This window comes from Hylobates moloch, unplaced genomic scaffold (assembly GCF_009828535.3).
Source record: "Hylobates moloch isolate HMO894 unplaced genomic scaffold, HMol_V3 SCAFFOLD_22, whole genome shotgun sequence".
Lineage (NCBI taxonomy): Eukaryota > Metazoa > Chordata > Mammalia > Primates > Hylobatidae > Hylobates > Hylobates moloch.
In genome coordinates this window covers 9,290,164-9,303,365 of record NW_026652297.1, presented here as the reverse complement: position 1 = coordinate 9,303,365, position 13,202 = coordinate 9,290,164, and the positions used below count along the sequence as shown (strand labels likewise).

The 13,202-nt window shown below is 46.8% G+C and overlaps 1 protein-coding gene across 5 annotated transcripts in view; it reads left to right on the top strand.

The window, feature by feature from the left end:
• Nucleotides 1-13,202, top strand: part of PXYLP1 (2-phosphoxylose phosphatase 1) — a 63,869-nt gene that overhangs the window by 30,413 nt on the left and 20,254 nt on the right. The window contains exon 3 of one of the 5 annotated variants that reach the window (XM_058433636.1): nucleotides 973-1,070. The exons of 3 other annotated variants lie outside the window; for them this stretch is intronic. Coding sequence is in view for 1 of the 2 variants with exons in the window: in XM_032144223.2 (XP_032000114.1) it covers nucleotides 1,426-1,453 (28 nt within the window). In the remaining variant the exon portion in view is untranslated. Of the gene's footprint in view, nucleotides 1-972; nucleotides 1,071-1,350; nucleotides 1,454-13,202 lie in introns of those variants that run through there. One more of the 5 variants, XM_032144223.2, reaches the window with a different exon arrangement.

Sequence of the window (13,202 nt, the reverse complement as noted above, 5' to 3'; positions counted from 1 at the left end):
TCAGCTTCCTGGGTAGCTAGGACTGGAGGCGTGCACCACCACACCTAGCTAATTTTTTGTATTTTTTTAGCGACAGGGAAGGGTTTCACCATGTTGCCCAGGCTGGTCTCAAACTCCTGACCTCAAATGAGAACATAAGTGTTACCTAAGCATAAATCTGTGCATTATGGATTAGTGCCATTTTTTACAGCACAATAATAAGCAACCAATAAAGCAATTAAATAAATGGAGCAATTAAACTCCGTTTCTACAGAAACAGGGAAATTCCAAAGTCACAGTTTACCTAGAAGAAGAAGAGCAGTAAGAACATCGGCCTCCCTAAGTTCTGGTATTACAGGCTTGAACCACCACGCCCGGCCTCCTCCTTTCACTAACCATGCACTAGTATCATTTTCAGTTCTTGTGTCTTTTCCTTCTACCAGATTGTCTGCTCGTTGAGAGCAGGACCACATCCTGTTTCTCTCTGTATCCCAGGAACCAGCACTGCCCAGCACATAGTAATATTTTGTAAATGTCTGCTGAATGCATGAATCCATGCCTGCTCTAAAAAGCAGATGGACCCTTATTTTCTTTCCTTCTGTTGCTGTGTATTTGAAGCTGAGAAAACATCTGTGTGATGCCAGGAATTGTGTTGTTGCTGTCACCTGCCTTCTCTCCATTTAACCACCTCACCCTGATGGGCGGGAGACAAGCAGTTGGCACCCACACCACCCAGGACAGCTGTGTGAGGAGGGGCATTTCTGTTGCAGTTTGAATGATGGAAAGAAGGGCAGGTGGCTCGGTAAGTGGGATGTTATGAGTGCAGAGGAACATGGGGAAGGCTTGGCTCTAGGAGGTGGTGGTTTCAAGAGAGGAGGCCTTGAGGAAGTTTCCCTGATTCACTTCCAATTGTGACATATTTCCATGCACATGCATATGACAGGCTATTTCTAATAGTAAAAAGAATTAAAAATACTCGTTTTATCCTTCCAGAATTGGAAAAGAGGTCAAAAGAAGGTGGGCATCAGAAGTTTAAAAATATTCCAGATGGCAAATGAATTGTAAAATATGAATCCTTTCCAAAAAGTATGGTAAGATTTTCAGTAGTTTAATTGTTTATAAATTTTCATTAAAAATTTTCCATCCTTTGGTTGGAGAGGTAGGATGTTACAATCAACCCTGATTTTATTTTGAGAGGCTGACAGGTTCTGAGACATGAATGTGTGTTACTTGTGTTTGTGGCATTTCTCTTGCATGAGCTGGTTTCCACGTCACCCATTTGGCCTGTGTGTGTTGCTTATATAACTCTTCTGAAAGTACCTTCTGTTTTAGGAAAGCCAATTTTCAGCCATACTTTTTTAAGGAAAATTTTGCAGGGTAAATTAGCCTGTCTGGGTCTGAGCTCTTTATTCTTGGATACGTTGGAGATCGGAAAGATATTAAGATATGGACGTTCTTACTGCTCTTCTTTTAGGTAAACTGTAACTTTGGAATTTCCCCATTTCTGTAGAAGTGAGTTTAATTGCTCCATTTATTTAGTTGCTTTATTGGTTGCTTATTATTATGCTGTAAGAAACGGCACTAATTCGTAACGCACAGGTTTACGCCTATATACCACCTATGTTCTCATTCTTATCTTAGAATATATGGACTTTTTTCTTTACCATTTCTTTTTACTTATTTTTGAATACAAAATTAGCATATATAATTACTTTAAGTAACATATTTGAGGCAACCAAGTATAACTCGGTTTTCTCATGCTGTAAGTAAAGAGTATGGCTTTGTTATCTGAAATGATCCATATATTTTATTTGGTCTTGTTGGTAGTTTTCTTTTCCTGATGTTTTGAATATGAAAAAGAAATAGCCCAGGTTACGATTCAAAAATCAGATTGCTTAAATAAGTATGTCTTCCTCTGGATACAGAAAGTATGTAGTGAACCCACATATATTTATTAAATGCTTATGTGTGTTTGACATTTTTCTACACTGTGGAAGTGGGGGTAGTAAGGAAATATAGAAAAGATTAAGATACTGTTCACAGTTTCTCAAAATATATTCATCTTAAAAGGTGCCAATGACTTGCTATATGCTTAAATAGTCTTTAATAAAAATAATTCCATTTATGTTTTCAAGTCTTTAATGTTTTGTGTTTGGAAGGTGAAACATTCTGAAATTCCTGATGTTTGAATTGTAGAAGGGAACAGGCAAGGCATAGATATTTTCAGTTATTGTAGTTAAAATACATACAAGTGGAAAAATAACTTCAAATTAAAGGACTCCTTTAGTGCAGCAAGGAAAGACTGTCAGGATGTGAAGACTTAGAAATCATGAGTTATATTTCTGCTTTTTGTGCTCATTTGTAGTCATTCACTTCCCTCCTTGGCCCTTGCATTTTCTTAATGCTGATTTTGTGCTCATTTCTCCATGTTCTGACCACCATTCCCAAAATGGCGGTGTGACAGGAGCACGTAGGCTCTAGAATCGTAATTTGAATGTCAGCTTCCCTGCTAAGTGGCTGTGTGTCCTATTCCTTCTTCTGTAAAATAGAGTTAATTATTGCGGTTTTGCAAGGTTGCTGTGAGAACGGAGATATGGGAAAATCCTTGGCTCATGGAAGCATAGCCAACATAAACCTTTTAAGCAAACCAGCTCAGAGTTCCATCATAGTGCACCATCATCAGAAACCAGGACTCCTGGTTTTCCAGAAGTTTCCAGACTTTACGTTACTTCAGCCACTTGGTGGGGGAAGCTTTTGAAATAGATCACGCATGTATGTGTTCTTAATCAGAGTGCGTTGGCCATGATGGGGTTAATTTATACTGAGCACATGGCACGCATATCTGGGGTTTCCCTCCTGGTCAGGGCCCCGATTGGCTAGCGCAGAGTCAAAGGGAATGCTGAAGGTGAACTGGAGATTCAGATTCCCAGTGGGAAAAGAGGAAGAGAGGAGGGCTAACCTGCAAAAATGAGTGTGAGGGTTGTCGTCAATATCTGAAGGGCCCTTTCTGCAAGAGGAGGTGAACATGGAGACACATTTCAGTTAAGCATATGGTAGAACTTCCTGAAAGTCAGTGCCATGCAGAGGTGGAATGGATGGTGTGTTCTCCGTCACCGGAGTCTACAAACTCTGGAGGGCTGCTCTTTGAAGAGTAAAGTATTGGACAGGTCATTGAGTCTGATCCCATTTAAAGTCTCTTTAAACTCTGAGGTTTTGTGAATTTTATCTTTTCTCATTGATCCAGTGCCATGAGTATGTGATACTTTGTTCTTTAGCAAATGTTCTTTAGTTTCCACTGTGTGTTAGGCCCCAGGCTGAGAGTTTAATCCCTCAAGGGCCCCAGGGAGCTCTTTGTCCAGTGGAGAAGAATCACAAGCCGACACCCTGGAATACCAGGTGCTGTGTGCTGGGACAGATAAGAGGCAGCAGCACAGCGGGGTCAGAAGGAACGTGGGCTCTGGATTCAGACTGCCTGGATCAAATCCTTGTCCTGCCGCTTACCAGCTATGTGACCTCAGGCAACTTCTTTACCCTCTCTGTGCCATGGTTTCCCCATCTGTAAAATGGGGACAATGACAGTTCGTATTTCATAGGGTTGGCAAAGGATTCAGCGAACTAATATTTATAAAACACCCGGAACAGTACCTGGCACATAGTAATCACTACGTATGTGTTTGTTAAAGAAATGAATTAGAGATCGTTTATGGAAGGGTAGTGTGAGAGACTAGAGTACAGGAACCCAATCCAGCTTGGAGTTGGGGAAGACCCCCTAAAAGAGGTGGCATCTGAGTTCATCCTTTAAAGAAAGCAGGAATGGTCAAGGAGGCAGCTGAGTACAGGTGCTCCTGGCCAAATGTGCAAAGGCAGAGTGAGAGAGAGCAGGCCTGTGTGAGTAACCTGTAGGTAGCTGTGAAGTTGGAATGAAGTCTGGGGCCTACCTCCTATCACTACACTATTCCTGAGGCTGTGAGGAGCCACTGAAGCAAGGAAGACACTGTCAGATTTGTGTCTTGGAAAGACTACAGTCCAGTACAGTGTTTTCCAAAGCACCTTCATCAGAACAACCTGGGAAGCTTGTCAAAATGCATGTTCCAAAACCAAAAAAAAAAAAAAAAAAGCACATTTTGTGCCCTTCCTTACAGAATCAGAATCTTGGTGGTAGCGGAACCCAGAAATCTGCATCTTTAACAAACTCCCTGGGTGAGTCTAATGCACACAAAATCTAAGAACTGCCAATCCAGAGGCTGGTGAAAAAGGGTGATGCTGGGAGGCACCTCAGAGGCTGTTTTGCTCATCTAGTAGCAAGCTGAGTGATGCCCCAATGAAGGTATTGACCCTGAAAGGAAGAAGCAAAACCAGGAGACATCATGGTGGTTCTGTGCAACTCTAGCTAATTGGGTGGTGTCATGGGGCTAGGATGATGGGGTCGGGGGGACTCTACCATGGCACCCAGGAGTCTGGCTCCGGGAGTTCAGTAGACACTTCATTCATGGATGCATTCATTCACGTAAATGTCTCATTTCCTTCTGGGATAAGTCTGCCATAGGTGGAAGTAAATTCTCAGAACACAGACTGGGAAGTCAGCCATGCAGGGCTGGTGGCTCCCTGGTCTGAAGGGAGAGGCCAAGGGAAAGTGCTCAGAGCAAGAAGGGACGTGGGACAGGACCTAGGCAGCAGGACAAGCTGGGGCAGAGCAGGAAGGAGACCAGGCTGGGAGGAGTCACTGAAGGGCATGGACATCATTGGAGGTAGCCAACGGGCCCAGTGGATGCAATGTCCTGCCCAAGAGTGGACCTGAGGGTCTGAGGCCTATGAGAGACCCTGTCAGAAGCCACCTTCTGGGGACTTTGTATTCCCTGCTGGTGAAGCCCTGGTTTCCGGAGGACCAGGGCTCCTTGGAGCAGTGGGAGCTGCTCCAGACCAACAGCCTGTGAACTTGTTTTGTTTGGCCCATCCCCTGTTTTTAGATTTTTAAATTTATTTACCAATGTTTTAAAACTAGGCAATTTCATGTAAACTTCCAGCTCCTCTTTGAAAAACCAGACTCTGCAACAACCTGAGGCCCACAGTGCATTACAGGGACCGCTGGCAGGAGCCGGGCAGCTGAGTCGGGGGCTGCCTCCCTGGGCGGGGGGAGTGCTGTCTTGGTCGCCACAGTGCCCACCTGACTAGTTCCTGTCAGCTTCTGAATTTGTGCCCTGTGATGCAGATGGAAGAGAGAGCCAAAAGAAAATCTGGGCAGATAGAGGACAAGGGGCCACGAAGGAGACAGAACAGCAGTAGCCACGGGGTGGCCTGCGGACAGGAGTGGTCTAGAAGCTAAGGGGGCAACCTGCTTAGAAGTTCTCACGTTGGGAGCTGAGGAGGCCCCACTTAGCCAGCTCTGTGTGTGTGAGAGAGGGAGAGACAGAGGGAGAGAGGGAGAGACGGGGGGAGAGAGGGAAAGATGAGGGGGAGAGGGGGAGAGATGGCGGGGGGAGAGAGGGAGAGACGGCGGCGGGGAGAGAGGGAGAGACGGCGGTGGGGGGAGAGAGGGAGAGACAGCGTGGGGAGAAAGGGAGAGAAGGCGTGGGGGAGAGAGGGAGAGATGGCGGGGGGGGGGGGGGGGGGGGACGGGGGGGGGGGGGAGGGGGGGAAAGAGCATGCATGTGTTTTCGATAGTTTCCCTGGGAACTCTCCTACCTGCAGAGCTATCATGTTTCCTGTGGCCCCGATCCCCTATATCCCCTCCCTTTTTCTGTGCTGCTTTCAGTCTGATATCCGCTAAGAAAGAAAATAACAATGCTTGATAGAACAGTGTGTACATTAACATAGAACTTCCTCTGAGTAGGCAAGCAAGGAGCCCCGACAGGTGCCAGGGTGCTGTGACACCTTCCTCGGTGGTTCAGACCCTTGTGTCCTCAGTCCTGCTCACTCTTGTAGATGGCCATTAGCATTTGTGGTTTCGACTCTTTGCAGGGACCCCTGAGATCTGTAGTATATAGTGATAGTGATTCTGCTGGGGCACACATCTGGATGAAAGTAGCGGGAAGTGAGCTGCTCAGCTGCTGAGGAAGCCACGTCCTGCCACACAGCCAGGGGAGGTGGTCGTCCCCTGTTCTTTGTCCTGTGTACGTTCAGTGGAGAAAAGCACAGAGTGGTATGTTTGAATCTGGGGATGCGTGAAAATCTCAGTATGCTTCTTGGAAAAGGTTTGGGGATGCAAGCCCTTAGAATGCCCAGAGTCTAACATACTGCGTCCTCTATTCTAAAAGCCTCAATGTGCTTCCTCCTAGGCTTTTATTTTGTTCAGCTGGAGACAAAAAGTATGAGAAATTGAAAGTGAAGGTTTACATTGTTAACCTAAGAGTTCTGTCATATCGCCATCTCTTCATTGTGACCAAAGTTTTAAATTCTGTATTTTTTATTAATTTTGGTCCTTTTCTTAAAGATTTTACTTTGTTTGATTTCTGGGAGTTTCAATTTTGCTTTTCCTCAGAATGCTTTATGTCCAGTTGCCACATAGAGTTAAATATCTGCAGGTGAAAAAAAAAATACCATAGATGAGTGACAAAATTAAATCTGACAAATAAGCTATTGTCACAATTTCTTAAACTCATGTTGTAGATGCATTGGAGTGGGAAGGTGAGAGTGTCATATAGCAGGTTCTTCTGCAAGCTGAGAATGGACACATTTATGTCTGTGGGTCATTTCTAGTTTTCTTTCAGGGCGGAGCTAGGTAATGACCTCCCTCCCTCCGTCTCTGTCTCCCTCCCTCCCTCTGTCCCTCTCTGTCTCCCTCCCTCTCCCTCTCTCCCTCTCTCCCTCCCTTCCTTTCTCCCTTCTTCCCTTTTTTCTTCTTAGTTCCTTATCTTAAAGAAGTTCTCATCAATAATTAGATGAGGGGATAGAGATAGCTGTTTAAAGATGTTTACTGCAGCATCATTTGTAATAGGAAACAAAGGAGAAGGCAACCAACATGTACAACAGTAAATACCCCATTACCTCATGATCACTTAGACATGTCTCTATTGACTTGGAAGGTTGTGCATAATATATTAAATTTAAAAATGGTACCTTTATATGGGGGTGGGTGTGGGGGAGAGAGAGAGAGAGAGAGAGAGTGAGTGTATGTGTCTTGAGTCAGCAAGAACAAATACTAGCTAGTTAGTAAAAATAGAAAGCGTTAGTAGAAGTATTCAGTGAATTCAGGAGAGTGCCTGGAGATCTCCAGGATCCACTGAAGAGATGAACAGAATAGAAAGCCACAGGATTTATGTGGCTGTACCCACTGCAGGGAGAGTGCGATCCCAGCTGGAGTCTGATAGCCAGAGTGTGCGCCCGCTGAGCCAAGCCACCCAGCGCATTCCCCACTCACTCCCTGTTGTCTTGGCAACAGGGCTTTGGCCCCATGCTGATGACATTAAAAGGAGGAAGCCGACCTTGAAATGAAGTGAGTGCTGATCAGAGGCAGAGCCCTGTCGTGTACTAGCAGCCCCACCTCACAAGAGGGAAGGAAGAGGCTGATCTAACAGAAGCTACAAGGGCAGAATCTGAATCCTGTACACGAGGGTGAAGTAGGGCGGGCACCTGGGAGGGAGCTCTGGGACTGCCTCACCATCGTGCCCTCACTACCATCCTGCCCTCCTGCCAGTGTGGGTGTCATACACACTGCAGATGCACTCTGTGCCTCAGAGCCGTAGCTCAGGGGTGAGCTCAGCTGAGAGAGAATGGGGAGGTGGCTGGGATGCATGGCCCCTCTCTAGGATTTATCTGGCTGGAGCTTCAGCATCACATCTTGCCTCTCTGCCTTTCTCTTTTCCCTGTGTCATCCGAGGGGCTGGACTCCACTGGCCAGGGGTCTGTCTATCCACACCAGCCCTAGGTATCTACCAGAGGATGGGGCAGCTCTTGTGGGATGTCCACATGCCTGAGAGTGCAGGCCCCACCCTGGGCCACATTCTCTCTTTCCTTGAGGTGGCCTCCCCAAAGCCCCTCGCCTGCCTGGCTATGTCTTTTGAGCCTGTACACAGAAGGCAGACCACCCACCCACCCTCAAGGACAGGTTGCTGGTTTGGTGGCCTCAGTGGGTTGCAGACCTTTGAGACACAGGAAACTTATTTGCTCCTCTTGGGGAGAGAGAACAATGTCCTTGGGCCTGAGTGACCATCCGTCACCATTCTCACCGGAGCAGGGACAGAAGCACATGTTTAGCCTCTGACAGGGCACATATATACTCAAATACTAAAATATTCCTTGTGGGGTTCTCTGGGTGGTAGGATTTATGGGTGATTTTCCTTTTCTTTTTATACTTTAGTGTTGAATGCCTATTTTAGGATGAACTCATGTTTTTTATGAAGCCTAAAGACCCCTTTTTATTTTGAAAAAAGAAAATATGTTCATCTCTTCTTGAGTGTTGAAATTGAAAACCTGTTTCCAGGTACATTGGGTTCTTAGCCTGAACCCGTGGACTTCTGCGTTGTCCCATGGGATTTCAGGGGTCCTGTAAACCCCCAGAAGTCAAATTCACAAGACTGTGTTCACATCGTCTTTCAGAGATGAGGATCAATCATTTTCATCAGATTCTCAAAGATGAGGGTCATAACCTTCATGACCCAAAAAGGTTAAGGAGACAGGTTCTTTTCATGGTTGTTTTTGGAGGCCTGTCCTGAAAATCTCTTATTTCCAGTTTCTGTCTTGAGTGTGTGGTGATTTGCAGTCTGGTATTGTCATCATCTAATCCAATGGCCCTGTTAGGGTAAGGCCAGTTACCAGCAGCTCCCAGAAGAGTGTAGGGTTTCCCGACTCCTCTGAGAGGCTGCAACTGGGGCTCAAGCCCAGGCCACAGGGGGAGACCCCATGCCCAAGCAATGGGTGGACTTAGGTCCCAGAGGCAAATGTCAGAGGAAAGGGTCAGAGAGGGAGGAGATAGAGCTTGCAAATAGCCCAGGGAGCAGAGCCCCAGGCTGATAGGATGTGCCCAGCCCTGAACTCTGCTGGAGTTCTCCAGCTCCCTGAATGCTACCAGGCATATCAGAAGCACTTAATAAATTCTTACCTAATGTGGTTCACCATGAGGCAACATTAAGAATGAGGAAAACAAGAAAGGTTGGTGTATTGCAGCTCAAAGTGGATAGATCAAAATGGGAAAAGCAGATTCAACTGTTTGATCAATCTCATTTATGTAAAACCAAGTATCTCAAAGTCTACAAATGTGGGCTTGACTTTTCCCATTTCGCCTGTATAACATGATTCCCACTCCAGCCTTTAAAAGCAGATGATGAGAGGCAGATAACAACGGTGGGCTCTTCGCTGGGGTTCTGGTTTTCATTTGACAGTTACAATACACTTTTAAAATTCAGTACAGGTTAGAGACAGGGTGGGCATTTAAGATAATTTAGTGGGTTGAGGAGCACTAAGGGAATTGTGGGAACTGACAGAGCACGTCATTATTCCTTGGCAGACCAGTGAAGGAGAGATAATTCAAGAGCCTTTTGGTTTATTTGGGGGAGGAAATTGGAGAAATTAGGTGGCAGGAGTGGGGGTGTTTTAGCTTATGAGGAAGCGCTATCTCAGATAAGCTGAATGTATTTAAGGGAGACAGAAAAGCTGCTAAAATTGGAGTGGCCGAGAGGAGAAGGGAGATTGGCTGGTTGTGCTTTTGTGAAGGGATGGACGCAGGGGTTTGATATCCCTTCCAGATCCCAAGTTGAAGGGAGCACCGAGCCTGCAAGAAACAGGAATAATCATATCCAGGGGATGGATGTAGAAAATAGCATTCATTCATTCATTCATTTATAAGATGAGGTCTCACTCTGTCACCCAGGCTGGAATGCAGTAGTATGATCAAGGCTCACTGCAGCCCCGAACTCCTGAGCTCAAGCGATCCTCCTGCCTCAGTCCCCCGAGTAGCTGGAACTCTAGGCATGCACCACCACATCCCGCTCACTTTTTAAACATTGAAATAGTATTTCTTGATTCCTTACCAGAATCCATTCACGGGTGGTATCTCATCATCATCATTACCACCCTGATCTGTAGGTATCATCACCTTCATTTGACAGATGAAGGAAATGAGGCACAGAGAGGCAGGGATACCTGCCCCAGGTCACACAGCTAGGAGGTAACAGAGCCAGGACATGAACTCACATCTTTGTAATACTATAGCTCCTTTGCAGCCCCCAGCCCCAGGCTACTTCCCTGCATTCAGAACCATGGTAGCAGGGGCAGCTGAGGACAGATGTCAGTGGAGTTCCGAGGAAGAAGTGACTGTAGTCCCCTAAGGCAGTGACTAGCGTGTGCAGTCGCACATGCAGGTAGATTTCTGTCCTTCCCCCTATCCCAGGGCCTTGGTATAGGGAGGTGACCTGGATATCGGGGAGGTTGGCTTGACACCCTAGGGGAAAGCAACTGGTGTGTCCTTGTGCAAGTCAAAGTAACTCCCAGATAATGAGCTGGCAGCAGATGCTCGGCTATAACTTTATCTGCTGCCCCTATGGCTGCTGAGTTTCAGGGATAACTAAGATTCCCTGAGGTTCAAAGGCCAGACAGGGGTTTGTGGCCTAGCAGCCTGTGCTGTTATGATCTGACTCTGACCCTGGCCTTTTCCCTCCTTTTTTCTATTCCATGGGGACCATCAATGGAATAAACAAAAATCAAGATGAGCAAATCATCATTAGATGAAACATGTCTCTCTAGACAAGTTTCTAGTGTTCGCTACTAACCCAAGTCTAGTTGATTAGGTCGTGTTTTGCTTAAAGCTGTTATTGACCACTCCTGGGCTCTCTAGAGGGGCAGAACTAATGGAATATATACGTACGTATATATATAGATACATATATATATATACGTATATATATAATGGAATATATACATACGTGTATATATATATATATATTTTTTTTTTATAAAGGGGAGTTTCTTAAGTATTAACTCACATGATCACAAGGTCCCACAATAGGCCGTCTGCAGGCTGAGGAGCAAGGAGAGCCAGTCTAAGTTCCAAAACTGAAGAACTTGGATCCCATGTTCAAGGGCAGGATGCATCCAGCATGGGAGAAAGATGTAGGTTGGGAGGCTAGGCCAGCCTCTCTATTCATATTTTTCTGCCTGCTTATATTCCAGCTGCATTGGCAGCTGGTCAGATTATGCCCACCCAGATGTAGGGTGGGTCTGCCTTTCCCAGCCCACTGACTCAAATGTTAATCTTCTTTGGCAACACACTCAGACACACCAAGGAGCAATGCTTTGTGTTCTTCAACCCAATCAAGTTGACACCCAGTATTAACCATCATATCTGGTAACTTCCCAATATTTCTTTTATATCCATATCTTCACTGCATCGTTTCCATACCTGCACCCCCAACCAGCAACCAGTGAGTGCAGGCGGCCCCGTGCCTGAGAAGGCTATTTTCTCCTTATGGTCTGTGCGCTTTCTCCCCACCTTTTCTTATTTAATGTCTGACTGTCCCCCACAACTGGATTGTAAACCCGGTGAGGGCAGAGACCTTGTCCATTTTATTCTCTGAAGAATCCCCAGCATGTGCTCCATACATGTTGGATGGCCAGATGGACAAATGCATAAATACCGAGCTTAGTGGGTGAGCAGGCCCAGGCTTACAGGCTGCAGGACCTTAGGTAACTCCCTTGACCTGCCTCTGCCTAAGGTCTACTGTCTGGCTGATGGTTACTCTTCCTAGGTTGAGATCCAAAGCTGGGAAAAGCAGAGAGGATCAGTTTGGCTTGCATCCTAGCTATAGCTATGGGAATGTTTACTAGTAATACATACGGAGTCATCCACTGTGCATTTGGGAGATGGGGTGGGGAAGGGTGGTGGGGAGGGAGCCTGCATGGGATAGCATCTGGTTGTTTTACTCATGATTCTAAGAAATTTGTTGGTTGCTTTTGAGAGGGAGGGTCCCAAGGAGGTGCTTTAGAGGTCGTGTTCTCTGCCATTTCTTTGAAATTGAGACCTTGTCGGCATCGTTACACATGCAGGTTATAGATGTGTGGACAGGATGAAAGTGATCGTAGATGAGATGACCAGAGAACGCCGCCATAAAAGAGAGGCTTATTTCCAAAGGTAGCTTATGGAAATTTGCCCTCCTACTTGGTAACCACACCGCAGAGAAATTGCATGCCCGTTGGTACAGAGTTAACCATCAGTAAAAGATATCTCGTATCCTGTTATTCATGTTGGTCCTGGTGGCACAGCGGCCCCAGGGCACTCATTTAGATTCATGGGTTTTCCCACCTACATAATGAAACTCGTTATCCTTCCATCTATTTATCTGCCCACTATTCTTTCTGATGCCCCCACAACCTCTTTCTCTTGCCCTGTGACATCTGAGCTGCTGTCATCTGCCTGACGTCAGCAGAGTTTCTAATTGTCTCACAGGACAGCTAGAGGCACGGGGGGGCCTGGGCAAAGCCTGCTGGGAGGAGTAGTGTCCTGGAGCAGTGTCTGCCCCCAGCCCCTGGGTCTGTCCCTCAGCTCCCTTTATCTAGACGATCAGGGCAAGCCTCAAGAGCTGATGTGGTGAGTAGCACAGCACCAGGGCAGAGGCAGCCTGCAGCCCAGGGTCTGCTCCTCCAGGCCCCTTCCCAGCCTTCCTCCTGGAGCTTGGCCTGCACATCGACCCAGGCCTTACGGGACCCAAGGCGTATCCTGAGCCAGCTTGCTCACCCTCATCTGCCATGTTTGGCTGTGTTTCACGGCCTCCTCTCTGCTCCTCTCCTCTTCCCCTCCACACAGCCAGCTTCATCAGCCTTTCAGGCCCAGCTAGGTGTCTCCTCTGGGAAGCCTGTTTGGATGCCCCTCACCCCACACTGGTTCGGCAACCCTCAGTGCTCCACATGAGGAGTCAATGAGATATTTCATCAAAAGCATGGAGCACGGCGTCTGGCCCAGTTCAGCAGGTATTTTTGGAAGACCTATCCTCTGTCAGTCAGCGAGGGATATAAATGTGAAAGAGGCACACTCCCAGCCCTCTGGATGTTTGGGGTGGCAGGGTGACAAACTGGGACACCCCTGCTTGCATATACTATGCTGTGAGCCATGACGGCAGCAGGAACTGGGTAGGCTCATAGAAGAGGATGTGGGAACTGGGGATTCAGGGTGGGCTTCCTGGAGGAGGTGACCCTAGGATCAGTTACAGTGTTGGCCAGATTTCAGGAGCAGAGGGTGAGAGTAGAGTTGCCAGCAAACAGTGGAGCATAGGTGAGAAACATCCTGTGGGGTGGGG